Genomic DNA, 19655 nt, shown 5'->3' with positions numbered 1-19655 from the left:
TCATGGTTGACTTTGGACTTTTAGCAGAACAGTCTGTCTCCCTCAGACTAAAATTAATTCACAATAACTAATTGTTTGCCAAATAAAGCCCAGTTGATATAGTAGCTTCTTGAGCTCCGTCTGAGCCAGTCTATAAGATTACCTTGTCTTAGACTTGCTGAGTTTTCATATTCCCCTTCCACTTATCCCATATATCTTGGTCCGATATTAATTTTCTCAGGCTTTGAGATGAAAATCAATGAAGGTGTCAGAGGACTCGGCCAATGATATGGAGCACTGTTTCACACGTGTTTGTTTTTGCCCGAAGCAGCAACAGCAGCAGCCAGCCCCATTGAAAGCATCAGTGTCAAGATCTGATGCTTCTATTTAGACTCAGTAATTGATTAAGTGTGAGAACAGTACACAGACAGGTAATGTATTCAGTGAGTCAATGCCTCTGCCCCTTTCACCGCCATGGCACACACTGTAATTGCTTTTAGAGGGGCCCCAGACCAGACTGATGGTCTCAAACAGGAGACGAGTGAGTGGCTGTTAAGATCTGTCTTGTTAAGGGAGGCAGTTTGTCCCAAGAGGGCATGCCTGGTGGAAGTAAAGAATGGACCGTCCTGTTTATAAACAGAGGTTATCCACCAGGGCGGTAGAAAATTAGCCTTCATCTTGTTGTCGATCAGCGTAATGGTTATTGGTAATAACATTTGTGCTCCCTCACAAGGAATGTGGTACAGCTGCAATGACTTTAAGGTTTTTTTATGGTCCTTTGAGCGGTATGGTTTTACAGTTTTACATGCAAAGAGTGTGGTATGTTGTTGTCTACCTATTTCAATTAACTTATTGTAAGTCACTCTGGATAAGAGTGTCTGTCTGCTAAGTGACTACAATGTTAATATCTGTATTGAGACAGTGAGAACTGACATTAAGCAAGAAGCTGTGCATATATACAGTGGGGGCTGAAATTATTGACACCTTTGATAAAGATGAGCTATAATGACTGTATAAAATAAATTATTTAAATACTGAGCTATATTGTATGCTCTAAAAAAACTGAGAAATTATATTATTTTACACTAATACAATTGCTCAGAGAAAGAGATTTTGTTTAACAAGTAACACTTTTTTTCCTCTCACAAAGGAAGGTGTCAAAATGATTGACACCCTAAAGATTCTTATAAAGTAGCCAAAAGTTCAGTATTTGGTCCTATATTCCAAGCACACAATGACTACATCAAGATTATGACTACAAACTTGATGGATGCATTTGCAGTTCGTTTTGGTTGTGTTACAGATTATTTTGTGTCCAATATAAATGAATGATAAATAATGTATTGTGTATTTTAGAGTCACTTTTATTGTAAATAAGAACATAATATGTTTCTATAATACCTTTCTAAACACACAAGTTTGTAGAGTCACAAGCTTGATGTAGTCATTGCATGCTAGGAATATGGGACAAAATTATAAACTTTTGACTACTTGATTTATTAATATCTGTCACGATCGTCGTATGGTGGAAGAGAGGAGGACCAAGGCGCAGCGTGAAGTGAATGCATTCTTCTCTATTTATTATCACGAAAACGAAGAACACTTTACAAACTACAAAACAACAAAKGTGARGCTATAATCCAAAATAGTGCTGACACTAAACACTACACARAGACATAGACAATAASCKAKGAACTACCCAATGAATATGGCTGCCTAAATATGGTTCCCAATCAGAGACAACGATAGACAGCTGTCTCTAATTGAGAACCAATCTAGGCAACCATAGACATACATACACCTAGACTAGACACTGCCCCATAAACATACAAAAAACCCTAGACAATACAAAACACATACATCCCCCATGTCACACCCTGACCTAACTAAAATAATAAACAAACTAAGGCCAGGGCGTGACAATATCTTTAGGGGTGTGAATAATTTTGACGCCTGCCTTTTTGAGAAAAAAATATAGTACTTGTTAAACAAAATCTCTTTCTCTGAGCAATTGTATTAGTATAAAATTATATAATTTCTCCCAAAAAAGGGCATACAATATAGCTCAGTTTTTGAATCATTTATTTTATACAGTCATTATTGCTCATCTTTATCATGGGTGTCAATCATTTCGGACCCCACTGTATGTGGGAGGTAAGATCCTACAGGGGCAGGCAAATGGAGAAATGGAGAGGAACTGTATCCAATTAATAATTTATATACTGTACACTATTCCTGAAGTACTGGGGAAAAGTAGTGAGAGGGTCAGAGACTGGATGAGAGATATATGACAGCTGTTGGACTTACTCACCAGACAAAAACAATTAGCTATTAATGAGACTTCAGCTAAAAAAAAGAAAAGCAAGGAGGACAATATTTCAATCTGAACCTAAAAAGAATCCAGGTATATTTGATAAATATTTATTCTCTAAAGAAACAGACTGAATAGCATTGTTGTACAGTGAGGGATTTTTCAGTCACCCGACCTCAAAAGCAACAGAGACTACTAAAAAATCCAGCCGTGTAAAGCTCACTAACAAATAAATCACTTTATTTATGCAAATATTCCTATATCCTTCGTGCACTCGGCAGCAGTTCTCCTAAGCTCCATACTGTGTTTAAAAGGGGTTAGCCTACAGTTGCATGAAATGGCATATGGGCAAATGAATGGACTTCGTCTCTTCGTCTCTGATTCTGTTATTAGTGAAATATTTAATTTTGCAACAATAACCTAATAGCCAACCTCTTGATTCAGTTTAACACTTGAGAAAGAGCTAGAAGGGCAACAGTTTCCCACTGTGCAAACATCACTGTAAAGCTTAAGCGCTTTTCAATCTGGTTTTAAAGTGCCATTCAAAGAGGATTATAACGCCTCTCATGTTTACCCTGTGACTCTGATATCTGCTGTATTTTACAGATAATCAAATTACACCTCCAAATGGTCCAGATGCACTGCATAACGGAAAAGACATAGCAATTTCTCTGTGAGAGCTGCATTAAATACATGTACAATGCTACTTAACATCAAGTCAGAAAGATTGTTATTGTTTCACCAGATGTCGTTACATCGCTTTGCGAACTCTTGAGGGTGATTCAGTGACCTCCTCAAACGGCATCCTCTTCTACGGCTATATTGCTATGAAGACACATCGATTATTTCTGTTGGTTGTCGGTTGGTTTTGTTTTATAAKATTTTATGAAATACTGCAAATACTGTTGACCTTAACCTACAGGTACTTTCCACTATTGGAAACTGTTTTCATTTTAAAAAGCAATAGCTTACCATTTTGTCAGCTACGTCTTTCACAAATACTGTATATTTATCATGACACAAGGCGAGACCCAGATGCAGACACGGGAGGCAGATGGTTGGAGTTTAAGATGTTTAATTATCCAAAAAGGAGTAGGCAAGAGAATGGTCGTGGACAGGCAAAAGGTCAAAACCAGTCCAGGAGGTACAGAGTGGCAGACAGGCTCGAAGTCAAGGCAGGCAGAATGGTCAGGCAGGCAGGTACAGAGTCCAGAACAGGCAAGGATCAAAACCGGGAGGACTAGAAAAAGGAGAARGCAAAAAACAGGAGAACGGGAATAACGCTGGTTGACTGGGAAACATACAAGACGAACTGGCACAGAGAGACAGGAAACACAGGGATAAATACACTGGGGAAAATATTTTTTTAAACAAGCGACACCTGGAGGGGGTAGAGACAATAACAAGGACAGGTGAAACAGATCAGGGTGTGACAGAACACCCCCCGCCCCAGGGGCGCCACCTGGTCCTACCTGGGCATACCTGGCTGACCGGGGTGTCGGCAGTGAAAATCGGCGATGAGGGCCGGGTCCAGGATGTCTTTAGCAGGGACCCAGCACCTCTCCAACGGGCCATAACCCTCCCAATCAACCAGGTACTGGAAACCCCTGCCCCATGGTCAAACTCTCAGGAGGCGTCTCACCGTATACGCTGTCTGGCCATCGATGACCTGGGGGGGAGGGATGGGCCTGGAAACAGAAGACAAAGGACTGTGAGACACGGGCTTAATCTGAGACACATGGAAGGTAGGGTGAATACGGAGGGTACGGGGTAACACAAGATGGACAGCAGTGGATCTCAGGACTCTGGAGACAGGAAAAGGACCAATAAAATGGGGAGACAGCTTGCGGGACTCTACCCGAAGGTGCAAATCCCGAGTGGAAAGCCATACCCTCTGCCCAATGCGGTAGCTGGGAGCTGGGGTCCAGCGACAGTCCTCTTGTCGACGATACATGGAGTTGGTCTTGAGAATAGCCACCCTGGCTATTCTCCAGGTACGTCGACAGCGCCGGACAAACATCTGGGCCGAGGATACGCTGACCTCCTGCTCTTGTTCCGGGAAGAGTGGAGGCTGATACCCCATGGAGCACTCGAAAGGGGAGAGTCCCGTGGCAGAACAGGGAAGGGTGTTCCGGGCATACTCCACCCAGACCAGTTGACGGCTCCAGGTAGTGGAGTTGGTTGAGACCAGGCATCTTAAGGTGGTCTCCAGGTCCTGATTAGCTCGCTCCGACTGGCCGTTTGATTGAGGATGGAATCCAGAGGATAGACTGGCCGATGCCCCAATAAGGGTGCAGTATGCCATCCAAAACTGAGATGAGAATTGAGGACCCCGGTCAGAAACCATATCCACCAGGAGACCATGGATCCGGAAGATGTGCTGCACCATGAGCTGGGCAGTTTCCTTGGCAGAGGGTAGTTTAGGGAGAGGGATGAAATGAGCGGCCTTAGAAAACCGATCCACCACTGTTAGAATGACGGTGTTGCCATCAGACGGGGGAAGCCCAGTGACAAAGTCCAGAGAAATATGGGACCAGGGATGATGAGGGACCAGTAGTGGCTGAACAAGGCCAGAAGGAGCTTGCCTTGGAGTCTTGTTCTGGGCGCACACCATGCGTGCGGCGACGAAGGCAGAGACATCAGGAACCATTGTGGGCCACCAGAAACGTTGTCAAAGGAAGTCTAGGGTATGGCGAGAACCAGGATGACAGGTTAGCCTGGAGGAATGAGCCCATTCCAGGACCCGGAACCGGACTGAGTTGGGGACAAACAGCCGGTTGGCCGGGCCCCCTTCAGGTCCAGGCTGGGAGCGTTGTGCGAACCTCAATACCCCAATCCACAGTGGCTGCTAGGCATGAGGTAGGGAGAATGGTTTCGAGAGAATGGTTTCGGTGACCGAGGGTATGGCAGAGGAACTGTATAGGCGAGAGAGAGCGTCAGGCTTTACATTTTTGGACCCTTGGCGTTAGGAAATGGTGAAGCTGAATCTGGTAAACAGAGCCCACCGGGCCTGCCTAGAGTTAAAGCGCTTGGCTGTACGGAGATATTCCACATACAGTAATGTCATTCAGTCCCCGGTAGTCAATGCACAGAAGCAGGGTCTTGTCCTTCTTCTCCACAAAGAAAAACCCTGCGCCAGCAGGAGATGCAGACAGACAGACAGCCCCAGTAGCCAGAGACTCCTCTATGTACTCCTCCATAGCCTTGGTCTCCAGCCCGGATAGAAAATATAGCCGACCCCGAGGTGGTGTGGTGCCTGGGATAAGATCAATGGCACAATCATAAGGACGGTGCGGGGGTAAGGAAGTTGCACGTGCCTTACTGAAACCTTCAAGTAGGTCATGGTACTCAGTGGGAATGACAGAAACATCCTAAGCCTTACTGTACAGTCAGGTAGCTATGTCCTGCCCCTCCACAGTACAGACAACAGTTGGAATTCAGCCTACGTGAGCGTTCCCCAACCGATATCCTAGCTCTTCCCAATTGCATAGGCTCAGGAGAATCCAACTCACCCYTCGTTGATAATTCACGAGGGAGCTCAGGTGGCTTCAGATCCTCTCGGGAAAACTGCCTTCGTGAACTTCCGGATTCCTTRGAAGGTGAGTGAGCCATAGCGGGTGAACGAGTGTGCCCGAGGCCAGACCTCCTCTCACTCCTGCGTTCCCTTAATAAGCGTCCATCAATTTTAATGGTTAGGGCGATGAGGGAGTCGAGATCCACCGGCAATTCCCAAGCAGCTCATCTTTTACCAACTCGGATAATCGATGAAGAAAGGTATCGAAGAGAGACTCCAAATACCAGGCACTCTCGGCGGACAACGTGCTAAAATCAACCACATAGTCTGCCACACTATGGGAGTTTTGCCGTAAATCAAGAAGTTTACTGGCCGCCTCTCTCCCGGATACCGGAGACTCGAATACCTTCTTCACCTCCGCCATGAATTCCTCCAGAGGGTGACAACAAAGGGTGGATTGCTGCTCCCAAACAGCCGTGGCCCAAGAGAGCGCTCTTCCCCACATTAGCGTAATAATAATACGTAATACGCTATCTTCAATCGGTACGAAGGGAACGAAGATGGCTGTAGCTCAAAAATAAGCGAGCACTGAGAAAGGGAGCCCCAACAGGTACCAGCATCTTCAGAATATCGCTCCGGAGGAGGTAAGCGGGGTTCTAGGGGAACAGGGGTAGGCTGTACCAACTCACCACTAAAAGGAAAAAATGCACTGGGAGGTTGGGTCTCTCAGGGATGGCAGACAGCCTATGAGTTAACTCCTTAATTAGCTCCATAGTAGCCTTAAACCCTTGGTCGTGGCGTTCTGTCAGAGAACAAAGCCCTTCCAGAAGGTCCTGTAACAGCTCCTCATGTCTCCCAATCATAGCTCCCTGCAGGGAGACAGCGTGGTGAGGCTGGTCCAAGTCTGCTGGGTCTGCCATGGCCAGTTCGTACTATCATGACACAAGACGAGACCCAGATGCAGACACAGGAGGCAGATGGTTGTCGTTTAAGATGTTTAATAATCCAAAAAGGAGTAGGCAAGAGAATGGTCGTGGACAGGCAAAAGCTCAAAACCAGTTCAGAGTGCAGGAGGTACAGAGTGGCAGTCAGGCTCGAGTTCAAGGCAGGCAGAATGGTCAGGCAGGCGGGTACAGAGTCCAGAACAGGCAAGGGTCAAAACCGTGAGGACTAGAAAAAGGAGAATAGCAAAGGCAGGAGTACGGGAAAAAACGCTGGTAGACTTGGAACATACAAGACGAACTGGCACAGAGAGACAGGAAACACAGGGATAAATACACTGGGGAAAACAAGCGACACCTGGGGGGGTGGAGACAATAAGAGGGACATGTGAAACAGATCAGGGTGTGACCATATTTTCATATTTTCTCTGGAAAATGACTCATGCCTTTGCTATTTACACAGAAACTCTGGGGAGAACTGAGATGGCATTAACAAGATTATCACCAAATCCCCTTAAGATTCAGATAATAACGTATCTGATCAGAGGGGTTTTCTCCCATCCTCAAGTTGTTCTTAGAACTTGTCTAATCCAAATAAAGTGTGTCAAGTATCACTAATTTTATGTTATTTTCTAGAAACACAAAATATCAGCACGTTTAACAGGAGTGGCATGTAACAATTGGACTATCCTAAATAAAACTTAATTTAAGGGTTGTCAGGTATAAATGTAATACTTTGCACAAGCATTTTAATAAATAAGACTGAGATTCAATGGGTTATTAAAATACCTTTTGTTTGACTTTGGAAGTGGTGAGAAGTACATTGCTTCTTTAGATTGTCTGTGCTTTCCTTTCTGCAATGTTAGGCACTGGAATTACTGTACAGTCAATCTCTAGCAGAGGTCAATAGAAACATTTGGCTTGATCTGGTGTGCTCTAGACTCTGCCATATAATTTAAAAGACTTAGGAGTAAATCTGGGGTCAAACAGAAGACAGCAGCTTGCCATCTTTGAACACCTGGAAACAACCTACCTGATTTAGAAAACCCTGAACAGTCAAATTAATTGTAACCCTTCTGCAATGATTAAACTGACCCTTGATTGGCATTGCGAATATATCTCATCAGTTGCTGTGTTTAGGACAGCTGCCAATGACACTAGGCAGTGCTTTCTGTGGTTCTGAGCCTGTGGAGCGTGCCTTGGTCTATAGAGAGGAGAGGACTGGCCAACATGTCAACCTGGCATATTAAATCATTAAAAGCAGGGCTGAGGAGCTGCAGTGTCCTTGAGGATGACCCTAGGACTACTGGGCTGACATATCTAGCCGGCCACACACTCACTTCACCTTCCTCTAATGGCCTCTCCACAGCTGGAGCAGTGACAGCAAACACAGAAAAGAGGGGTTCAGAATGTTTAGAGCACTAGATCTGGAGGGGAATGTAAAGGTTTGATCGATCATCTCAAAGGTGAAAGGGTCTGTTGATTGTAGCATCCTATCTCTGAGGGGACATAGCTGCCCAGAGCTACTATGTTATGARTGAGATAGTTGTGGCAGTAAGGTACAGACAGTTCCCATGCAGTAGGGAGTCAACCTGTAGATAACCATTTATCTTACTGCACATACAGTATGTTTTCACCACTGTCGCTGGATGTACTTGGAGACCTTCCATTCATAATTACCCAACCCATAGGGTGCGTCTGAAATGGCACCCTATTCCCTACATAGTGCGCTACGTTTTTATCAAAGCCTGCATAGAGCTCTGGTCAAACGTATAGTACACAATATGGAATAGGGTGCCATTTCAGACCAAGCTATAGAGTGATCACAATAACTATCAGATCAGATTATCTATTCCTGTATGTGAGTCAAATAAAGGTACAGTGAATGAAGTAGACCTGACTACAATAAACCACCTCAGGACGTGCCACACCACTACAGGGTCAACGTTGAAAAGACACAAAACAGAGTTTCTTAGGAACAAGATTTCACACATGACCTTCCTAGCAGCCTCCAAGAAATGTTTAGCATATTTTCAGGCCCACTTAACTGAGAAACGCTTGACAACAAACCCCTTAGCTGGGCAAGTGCTGTGGTCTGATTAAATAAGTATAGCTACAGCTAGTGGGTCAGGGCACAATCCTAGCAAAAACTCATGTACTGCACTGTAATCAGCTGAATTCTTTGTTATTTCCTAGTGGTCTATGCTTTGTGTTGCAGTGTTTATAGATAGCCAAAACCAGGTACCATGTTATTTCAGGCTACCATACTGGTGCTCTTGCATGAATGGATCCTCGTCCGACACAGTGAGTATGGTGGCATCCTAGGTCAGGGACATAGTGGATACAGACGCCTTTTTTCAAACTTCTCAACTATTGTCTGCAAGAGCCCAGATGAGATAGCCTATGTACCAAAAACAAACAGCATTTTGGTACATGTATCTTAATGTAACTGTCACTGCCTCAACCATGTGTGAAATCAATACCAATATGGACCAACTTTCCTTCCATCGTGTAGCTTCAAACATTGCCTTTCAACAGCAGGAAAAAGACGAGGGTACAATTTCAGGAAACAGAGTATGCTGTCACAACAGTTCCCAGCCCCAGGTTCAATACCTACGAGGTGTGTTGTGTTTGTATGGGAGGGGGTCCTCACAGCTTGATTTTGAATAATTGTATGGGACAAATAATACAAGTGACATAGGAGTACAACACAAGCCCAGAGTCTGTGTTCTGTGTAGGGTTTTATTAGAGGCTTTGTCTCTTTTACTGACTGAAAGAGGTCTGGGAAGAGATCATTKGCCAGTAAATGAGAAGTAATCCTTCTCTGACTGTCTGCTAATGTTGGTGTGTACGTACAAATATTTTGAGCGGGTGCGTGTCTTATTGTTTATGCCCTTCCATTTGTTCTGTCCTGACATTGTTCTCTATTATGATGTAATATCAGAAATACCATAAATGTAATACCGTTACTATATCTCAGCATTTAGTTTCAAGACAACATTTGTGAAACTTTAAAAAACAATTTAACACATTGTGTATGCTGAAGGTCACTAATGCACTAATGTAATACAAAGCTGATAAATCTTCAAACTTTTGAATTAATATTCTGTGTCCTAGTTATCTGATGTTCAAATGGTCGTTTGTAACGGAACATCGTGACTGCCTCAGAGAAGAGAGAGAGAGAGAATTCCTCTGTGTGATGGAGGCTAGATGATTCATGAAAGCTAGCTACCATGTTGTCCAATGTGCTCATAGACTGGATGATGTCCAAGCTTCTTACGGTAGCCTGGGGGAGCCCAAACTCACACTTGTCGAGTTTATAAAACTTTATGTTATACTAGGGAAATTCTGTTTCCATAGCTAGGGCTGACAGTGAGGAATTGTGAAGAGCAGAATCAACTGCATAATCAAAACAGTTTTCCTTTGTGAGAAGGTGTTAAAGTTCACAGTTACCCATTGTTATGTAAATTGAGGCTGAAAAGTACCAGTGGCCTGGATTAGGCTCCAGGTGAGAGCATGTCCGCCGGGTCCCGGCCCACGTAGATGGAAACAGAAAAGTCTGAGCCTTTAGGATTAAACACTTGGGTAAATCCTGTATGGATATCCACCATCTCTGTCACTGCTTCAGGCTAGGTAGAGGACATGGGATGGCACAGGAGGGAATTGAAGCGACATAGAAAATCTTAGATCAACACAAGTTGACCCTCATTATGCAAAAATTGCAGTGCATTTACATTTGTTAGTGGTTATGTTTTTACATTCATAATTCAGGCGATGTTTGAATGTGTGCAGGGATTAAAACAGAGAGTATGTCAATATAGCATATTAGCTGATACCGTCACTCTGATGTAATACTTGCAGTGTTGGGGGTAACGCATTACAAAGTAACGCATTACAGTAATAATATTACTTTTTGCGGTAACAAATAATATAACGGAGTGCTGTTCCAATTCGAGTAATACTATTACAGTTACTGATCAAAGATAGGTTGTTGTTAGTTCGTTACTTTTTTATCATTCTATTCCTATTACATTTATTGATCCAAATAAAATATTTGTTATGATTATTATTCCCTCTCTGTTGACGCAATATAAAAAATCCCCCCGCCACAGATTGTAATTGTTTTAATCTTGAGTCTGATGTCCTCTCACCAAGTTCCTGTTAAAGCACGCATGCACTACTACTAACTGCTTTAGTGAGGGAGATGAAAAATGGCAGAAGCGTCTAAAGCATTGAGTTTCTCGGCGTGGAAGTATTCCTATTACATTGATTTGGTAGGAGAACAAAATGACAAGAATATAGTTGTAAAATGTAAACTGTGCCCAGGCGAAAAACACCTCTCCACTGCTAGAAACACAACCTCCAATCTCTTGAAGCACCCGCAAAAGCAACATGCCAAGACAAAACTCATAGCGAAAGACCCCCGAGGCCTGACCACTGCTGCTGAAGATGACTGTAGGCCTACCTCATACAAGCAACCAAAGCTTGATTTTAATGGTTCAGGAGGAAAATCTGTAACCCAGAGAGAGCTTAACAAGCTTGTAGTTTGGTATGGAGGCTAGTGGTGTTGGTGAATAGGCTTACCTAGTGTAACGTTGACATTGTTTACATTGAGCGCAACGTTTTGGGGTGTAATGCAAAAGTAATATAACGAGTAGTGTAACTAAATACTTTCCCCACGATGTAAAGTAATTTGTTACTGTTAAAATAAGTAATAGGTAATATATTACCTTTTTTGTTGTTGTAACAACCCCAACACTGGTCACTTCTCCATTAAAATGTCACCACTCCAAGACTCTAACAGTCATCGATCACATTAATTCAAATATATTTCACCTACCAACAACCGTCTGGTCTGTCTCTCCATCTGTACAACAAAACATCTACGTATATGTGATGTATCTCCAGGCAGCAGGTCACAGAATTTGATTTGGTTGATAGACAGAGTTTCCGGGGGGGGCAGCTGAAAGCCACTAATCCTGAGTTCTTTTCGAGGGAACTGTGGGATAGCTGGGCTCTGTTTTGGAGATGTGGCTGTTTAAAGAGTAATAGGAAAAGCCTGAACAGGGTAATACCTAGGCTTAGTGGTGTTAGATTTGGAGACAGGGGGAAAGCAGTAGTCGCAGCTCTGAGACATGCTCACAATGTATCAGATGGCATCAATGGTACTGAGGAATACTTGAAACTCACTCTTTGAATTTGTGGCACTGTAAATTGTCAGTAAATGAATTGTAACTCTGAGTTAAATCAAAAGATCTACTGATAATTTACAGTGTCATAAATTCAAAGAGTGAGCTTCAAGAAGAGTTGAAGAAGCCATGTACAGTAATTGGAGAAAATTCAGTATATTAATAGCATGATTGTAACACTGGATTTTCTCCTGAACAATCCTGTCTTTTCACAAGGGGAAGGGTATGAGGTTATTCGATAAACACACAGTGTTGTACATTATTCATGTTGTATGTCGAATGTGTTAAAGAATAAATGAATGTAGGTATTATGCCCTGAGAATACACAATGTCAAATCGGGGCTATTCTACCATAACAGAGTGATGCTGAGACTCTGATTTTTCACTTTAAAATGATTGCTAAGTTAAACTAACCATACAGCTCTATGCACAAGGATGACTTTCAACAATGTCTACTGACATTTCTACAAAAATAAATCTATTAAACTTGAAAAACAGTGCAGATGCAAAGTTTGMTAACAGAATGACGGCACCAATAGCACAAACCGTAATTCTGTTACCAAACTTTGCATCTGCACTGTTCATTAATTAAATGTGTTTTTATGTGCATAGATTTGTATTGTTTGTTAACRTTGCAATCATTTGTTTTTGTTTGGCATACATTTTAAAGTAAAAAATATATAATAGTGTGGAATTGCCCATGACTATGCTGAAGGTTACAACATTGGAGCTGTTATCGCAGTTGTAGCTTGTCCTGTGTGTCTTCCAAAGCACTATATATCTCCTCTGCTGTTAAAACCAGTGCTGATGGTGTTAGTCTTTACAGACGTGTAGTGGATCATTTCAATTACCTCTCTCATAAAGAGGAACAGACCCAGAAAATTAAACCATCCGCTTTAAAAAAAAACTAACTTGACATCCTCCCCTCCCSACCATGCCGGGTTTCCTCAGTAGACCTGCAAAATTACACTAATGAAATGCCAGAAATTAATGAGTGAAACCCGGCATCTCCACACAGCGACCAGCACACATGTGGAGACCACTGCACCGTGCCCCTTCGCCATTACGYCTGGRGATTAGCAGCTGGTGTTCCAGCTTCCTGTAGTGGGACTCGGATAGATGAAGATAAAACAGAGCAAAACTAAGAGGCATGTTTCCGGGCACTCATCCCTTATGGCTGTACTGGGAATTGGCAACTGGGGCCAGGGTCGGTTAAGCGACTTGAGTCTAAACTAATCCTGACTGAAGGAGCTGCTCTGCTGTGGCCGGAGCTCTGCATGGATGGGAACAGCCGCAATGAACAGTGAGAAAGACAGCTGCAAGGATCAGGTCTGCCCCAATTGTAAAAGTCCTGTTGAGTGGCATGGATAAAACCCTGGCATAACCACTGGCCTGTAAACCTTCTGAAAACAATTGCTTGCAAGTCTTTTGAGCCTTTTGGTTTGCTTCCCTTGTTTGCTTTGCTTGCACAGGATTTTGAAAGTCACAGGCGAGTAGAGAATTCCCTTTTTGGAATTGGATGGATGGGCGGGTAAAGGGATGGAATGGTTGGCTTGAATGACCTGATGTAGTGTGGCTGCACCAAATTACACTTAGTGCAGAATAGTTTTCCACTTAGTCAGAATCGATTCTCCTGGCCAGGCCTCTCTCCTGAATTGCCACAGAGCTACGGCGCTGAGGATCCGTGAAGGTGACAGGTCACACCTTGGGAGGCCTGTCTCAGGGTGATAAAGAGAGCTACAGGCTACTGAGGTAGCTACTGAGAGCGGAGCTAATGAATACTACTCACTAGCTGTGGTGTAGTTGTGCTTCAGTATTCATCTTCATTCAGTCTAGTTTGCCAAATACTCAGCTACTGTCTTGACCCAAAAATTCTCGAAGACATATCATTGAAAATCATTCTGATTCCACACGTTCCCTACAGCAAGGTCTTTGTACAATTCCCTGTAAAAGTCTGCACAGCAATGTAGAGCCATCCTGCACACAGAGCAGAGTCATCCTTTCATCACATATTCTAAATGTATTTATTTTTGTCTTTTACAGCCCATGATGGTTGCTGCGGTAATCTAGAGTGGACGGTGTCTCAACATGTTGAGATGCTGAGAGGAGGAAGGTACAGCGCCTGAGGGTGTCCCATCTCTGTCTCTAATGAGGGAAGAGAAAGGGCCGCAAGGTCTCTCTGCTTCACAGACAGCACAACAGACAGCTAGTTAACCCTCCTCTTACAGCTACCTACAGGCTCCCCCGTCTTCTCCTCTAAGCTCCTCTCACCTTCCTCCCCTCTCATCTCTGAAGGCATCCTCCCTTCTGCTTAGAAGGGAGAGGTAGACACGTGTATAGGCTGTTTGTGCCGTAGCAGACTGTACACCTGAGTGGAGGTAGGCGAAGCGCCCCTTTCCTTCTCTGAGAACATATGCTTGTCTCAGCAACACAACATAACCCACAATCATGACTGCCCATGTACATTGTGACAGTTACAGTGCTGATAAAGTAGCCTACACAAGACCAAGAGAAAAGCTGATATGCACGAAGCCAGAAACGCATCTACAAGACATGATCACAAAGCTAGAACCCTAACTAAAGCCAGCTTCATCATCAAATCAAGTTTATTTTATACAGCCCTTCGTACATCAGCTAATATCTTGAAGTGCTGTACAGAAACCCAGCCTAAAACCCCAAACAGCAAGCAATGCAGGTGTAGAAGCACGGTGGCTAGGAAAAACTCCCTAGAAAGGCCAAAACCTAGGAAGAAACCTAGAGAGGAACCAGGCTATGAGGGGTGGCCAGTCCTCTTCTGGCTGTGCCGGGTGGAGATTATAACAGAACATGGCCAAGATGTTCAAATGTTCATAAATGACCAGCATGGTCAAATAATAATCAGGAGTAAATGTCAGTTGGCTTTTCATAGCCGATCATTAAGAGTATCTCTACCTCTCCTGCGGTCTCTAGAGAGTTGAAAACAGCAGGTCTGGGACAGGTAGCACGTCATGACTGGGTTATCAAACGCATTCGCTACAGCGTCAAAACCAGCCCTGTGCTAATTAGCCTGGGCGCTAGCACACTTTTCTCCTGCTTATGTTGCAGTAAAAGACCCAACWGATGAGAACATCACCGAGCATGAGCAGACAGGGCCAACCATGGAGGGAGGGAGCTTTCAAACCCCAACTGGATCCCTAGGCGGACATTACGTAATCTGGAAGTAAAATATTCATGCGGCACAATAGGGACGGGATCCTGCCTACTGCTCGGGAGTGCTGAGTTAACAGTTTACCGAGCCTCAGCCACTTTAAGACTGGGAGAGGGAAGTAGGGAAGAAAGAAAGAAGCATTCTGACAACAACAGCACGCATGCAGTGTGTTATGGCCACTACCCTTAGGCTCATAAAGGATATTGATATGTAAGTGTTGAGCTTGCCTTGCGTGTTCAAACCAAGCAAAATATGGATGAGTCAGATCCCCTAACCCATGTACGGGAAATAGTTGACTCACCAAGAGTTTCCTGGGTATAGCTTACAGTATGTGAGGCTGGGACAGCCCTATCCTCAGCTAGTCTGCAAAGGCTGAGAAGCTCACTTACTTTCTAGTTTTAAAATAAATCAAGTGCATTTTGAAGTGCAAAAACCTGCAAGTGTCCATGTGGAACTAGAAACAGTCAGTAAAGGCTCTCTGACCTATATCGAATTGTAAAGGAAGTGTATAGACTATATCTTTATTCAGAGCTCACCTAGTGACCTGCACTAAGCTGTGTATTACTTGGCCATCAGCCCTTCATCATTGCACTGAATTAGAAACCAGTGCCATCTTCTCCAAACATCTTTCTGTAGACTGCCTCCCACTTTGATCAACCCTCTCACCACCATCCTCCAATCATCTGAAMAACACACACTCATTCCTGGATGAAAGAGGAAAAAACATAGGTTGTGCAGATGAAAGATATCAGGTCAAGCTCTTGAAATCATTAGAAACAGGAGAAGTATCTATCTGCGGAGCGGCAATACCACCTAATTCACTAAAGAAGAGGAGTCCTTATATGGAGCTAATTATAGTGACGTGATCCAGCGCCAGGCAGGCTGAGGCAGGCCAGCATGATGTGAGCATGGCACTGGTTATCAGAGGCGTCATGCCCATATGGGGGGCACAAGGGCACATGCCCCCTCAGATTTGTCCTGTTTCAAACATTTTCAGATGTTAAATTAATTACTCAACTTAACCACATTTTATCATAATTATTTATAAAAAAGATCTGTCAGCTGTATTTTGCTGAGGGGGCACACTGACTTTACCAGGCAAAAGAGTACCTCCCCTATTCTTCCTAGTCAGTGGTTCCTTCCAAGGTGCACCACAGAGCAAAAATATGCTAGGCAGGACCCTAGATATTCTAGTGAGTGCAGACAGTATCGTCAGTGGAGGAGGAGAGAGTGTTGAGTGACACACACAGCGTTTGATTTGGTTTGATCTTCCAGTGATGGGCAGAACTCGCAGGACGTATGTTTGTAAATGGATTTGATCAAGCTATGTAGCCTATTGATTCCTCCTTGATGAATAAATAAAATAAAAATGTTTAGTTGTTTTTCTGTAATACTAGCCACTAGCAATTTCATGAAGTTGACTTTAGCTAGCCATCTAGATACGTTCCCAATCTCCCAACCTCCCAACTAGCTACCAAGCCATTTCATGCTATCAATCAAGTTAGAATAGTTTGTCTAACTATCTTAGCTGGCAAGGTTGCTAGACTTTCGAAAAGCAAGCAATTTCTAAATGTACTGAAAGAGACTCACATTCCTTTCAATCTTTTACCGAGAGTTTAGTAGAGATACATAGAAGCATATTTAGGGTTATGATACGATATACCAGTGTTGTAACTAAACTCCCAAGGCATAAAAGTTCTTAAATAATCAAAGTGCATCATTCATTAAAAGGACAATTGAACAGATATTGAAGTACGCTTAGCTAACCTAGACATATATTTCTTTTTTACATAGAACGAGGCATAAGGATTGCATAGAATTAGTCTCTAGATTGCTGGAAAAATCTGTTTGAAAACTACAAAATTCTCCAACATCTGGAGGGGGGGGGGGGGATCGGCCCCACTCTGTACCACCCACTATTTATCCACACTTACTTTGATCCCCCTTTAAATATAATGCTGGTTATTATATCTTTACAACAGACACAGAGGACTGCTACTGCCAGCTACTGCAGTAGAGTATCTCCTGATGGTCCATCTTGACTTTAAAGTGATACTTTGGGATTTTAGCAATTTGGCCCTTTATTTACTTCCCCAGAGTCAGATGAACTTGTGGATACCATTTTGACGTGTCTGCGTGCAGTTTGAAGGAAGCATTAGCATTAGCACTTGGACTGGAAGTACAGTATATGGTAACAGRAGCATGCTTTTGTTCTTTGAACATCATTATAATTTAGCGACATTATGACACAGCCAGCATATTTGCCCATTGGTCTGCCTGGCATCTTCATTCCCATGACAGCTTTGTGTCGGCATTATGAAAGGGGCCTGTTGTGTTGTGTTTTGATTTAACTCTGGCACATGCTGATCTTTAATAAGTGTTGAACAAACTCAAATGGTCACATGATTGACTTGGTTTATTTAATTAAAGGCAAAGCACCACTAAGGACTCTTACCAAATTAATGTKATTATGGAGAGAGGCAGAGTACTAATGAGGAGCCTCCAAAATATGTCTGGTTTCAATGGGACTCTGTAGGACTTACAAACCACAAAGACCACATCCAACTGAGGTGAACACAGACACAGATGTCCAACATTCAGAAGACCAGACATTTTGGTTTGAGAAGCAAACATTTTTAGGAATATGAGTTTTGATTGGTTTAATGAAGGGTGTAAACCTATTTGCCCATACAAGAGGGACATTGTGCATTTTTACAGATACCGATAATTCGTGAAATGTGAGATATTGAATACGCCCCAAGCTACACTATGTAATATCACCTAAGAGAGAAGACATGGGGTAAAAAGACTAATATAGAAAGCGGTGATTGTTTTTGCTTGTTTTATCACATCAACATGTCCATATTGTTGGAAAATGGGACAATAGATATAACCTTTCTCCTTTCATGAAAACACTTGCAAACCCTTTTTACCAGAAAAAGCAACCTAACCTTTTATTGACATCCATCACAAATAATTATACATGCTTCAGCCAATTGCATCACAGATCTCAGTCACAGTGCTTTCATAGTAGAGTATGTAATCTCAGAGCAAGTGTGCTGCCAGCCTACAAACGCCTGTTGGGAGACACTACTTTCATAGCCACCACCATCATTCACATCCATTAACCAGTAAGTGTAAACTGAAAGGCACTTACCCTGAAGAGCCGCAGGATATTGGCAACCATGATTGACACAGAGCTGGCGGAGGCCCCGATGACACCCACCACCCTTTCAGGCTTGGTGATGATGGGCGGCCCGCCGCTCAGGCACTTGATGTCCGTCCCATCCTTCTCGATGAGCGCCTGGACAAAGGTGAGCGACTGCTCCAYGGCGTGGGTGTCCCGGGAACAGGTATCCAGGATCCTGGCACCCAGAGTGATGTTGGGCAGCAGCTCATGGTCGTTGTTGATGCGGTCCAGTGCGAACAGCATGGCCTCTAGTCTGTGGATCCCCTTCTCCTTCTTCAGCTCCCCACAGGCTTTACCGTCGCTGCCTCTGGCGTGTACCGGGAAGAGGCCACCAAGAGAGATATCCCCATCTATGCGGATGGAGTTGAGGTGTTTGTGGCCAGGTGTCTTTGGCTTGGCCCCCAGGACTACTAGGATACAGCAGGCCAGGAGCAGGACCTGACAGGGCCCAGCCAGACCACCTCTGTGGCAGCCAGTCTGCCCCCTCTTCATACAGCTACCCAGAAGATTCATGACAGAAGGCTAAGCTAAACCTGCATCCAACTAAATTGAGTCCCTTTGAAAAATGAAGGAAAAAAAACCCACAAACAAATGTCCTGTAGGTCAGCCGCAATATCCTTCAGAGAACAGAACTCTCTTCAGAAGTCACTTCTCATGTCTCTCAGCTCTGACACATCTCAGTAATACTAATTAGCTCTCTCTCTCTCTCTCTCTCTCTCTCTCTCTCTCTCTCTCTCATCCTCTCTCCTCTCTCTCTCTCTCTCTCTCTCTCTCTCTCTCTCTCTCTCTCTCTCTCTCTCTCTCTCTCTCTCTCTCTCTCTTCTCTCTCTCTCTCTCTCTCTCTCTCTCTCTCCTCTCTCTCTCTCTCTCTCTCTCTTCTCTCTCTCTCTTTCTCTCTCCTTCCTTTCTCCTCCCGCTGGTGTGCTGCAGTCTACAGCTGTGAACAGACCTTCTCTCCTCTCCTCTCTCTCTTCATCTCTCTCTCCTCTCTCTCTCCCTCTTCCTTCTCTTCTCCTCTCCCTCTCTCTCTCTCCTCTCTCTCTCTCTCTCTCTCTCTCTCTCTCTCTCTCTCTCTCCACTTCCTTGTGGGGTATTCTCTCTCCTGGCTGTTGGGGAATATAGATGGTGTGGAGTTACTAAACAGTTTGGGGTGAGTCGGGAGTGGGTCCGTGGAGAGACATCTTGGGGAGAACAAAGGTGGGATATAAGCCTCCTCTTTTCTGCTCCTCCAGAGCCAGTCAGGGGTGTTTATCTTCTCTCTCTCACCCCCCTGGAGCAGGCAGAAAGTCTAGAGTCAGCCCAAGCAAGCCTGCAGGTACTCAGACATGGCCTCCCACCTCGAGC

At 43.9% G+C, this 19655-nt stretch overlaps 1 protein-coding gene across 1 annotated transcript in view; it reads right to left on the bottom strand.

The window, feature by feature from the left end:
• LOC111966943 (metabotropic glutamate receptor 4-like) overlaps positions 1-19030 on the bottom strand; it is a 239068-nt gene extending 220038 nt beyond the window's left edge. Inside the window, exon 1 of the mRNA XM_023991883.2 lies at positions 18279-19030. Within this exon, the coding sequence (XP_023847651.2) occupies positions 18279-18824 (546 nt within the window). The 5' untranslated portion in view covers positions 18825-19030. The remainder of the gene's footprint in view (positions 1-18278) is intronic.
• Between the last annotated feature and the right edge of the window lie 625 nt (positions 19031-19655).

The sequence above is a fragment of the Salvelinus sp. IW2-2015 genome, linkage group LG7 (genome assembly GCF_002910315.2).
Source record: "Salvelinus sp. IW2-2015 linkage group LG7, ASM291031v2, whole genome shotgun sequence".
NCBI lineage: Eukaryota > Metazoa > Chordata > Actinopteri > Salmoniformes > Salmonidae > Salvelinus > Salvelinus sp. IW2-2015.
The sequence above is the reverse complement of the archived record's forward strand: the minus strand, read 5'-3'. Positions and strand labels throughout refer to the sequence as shown.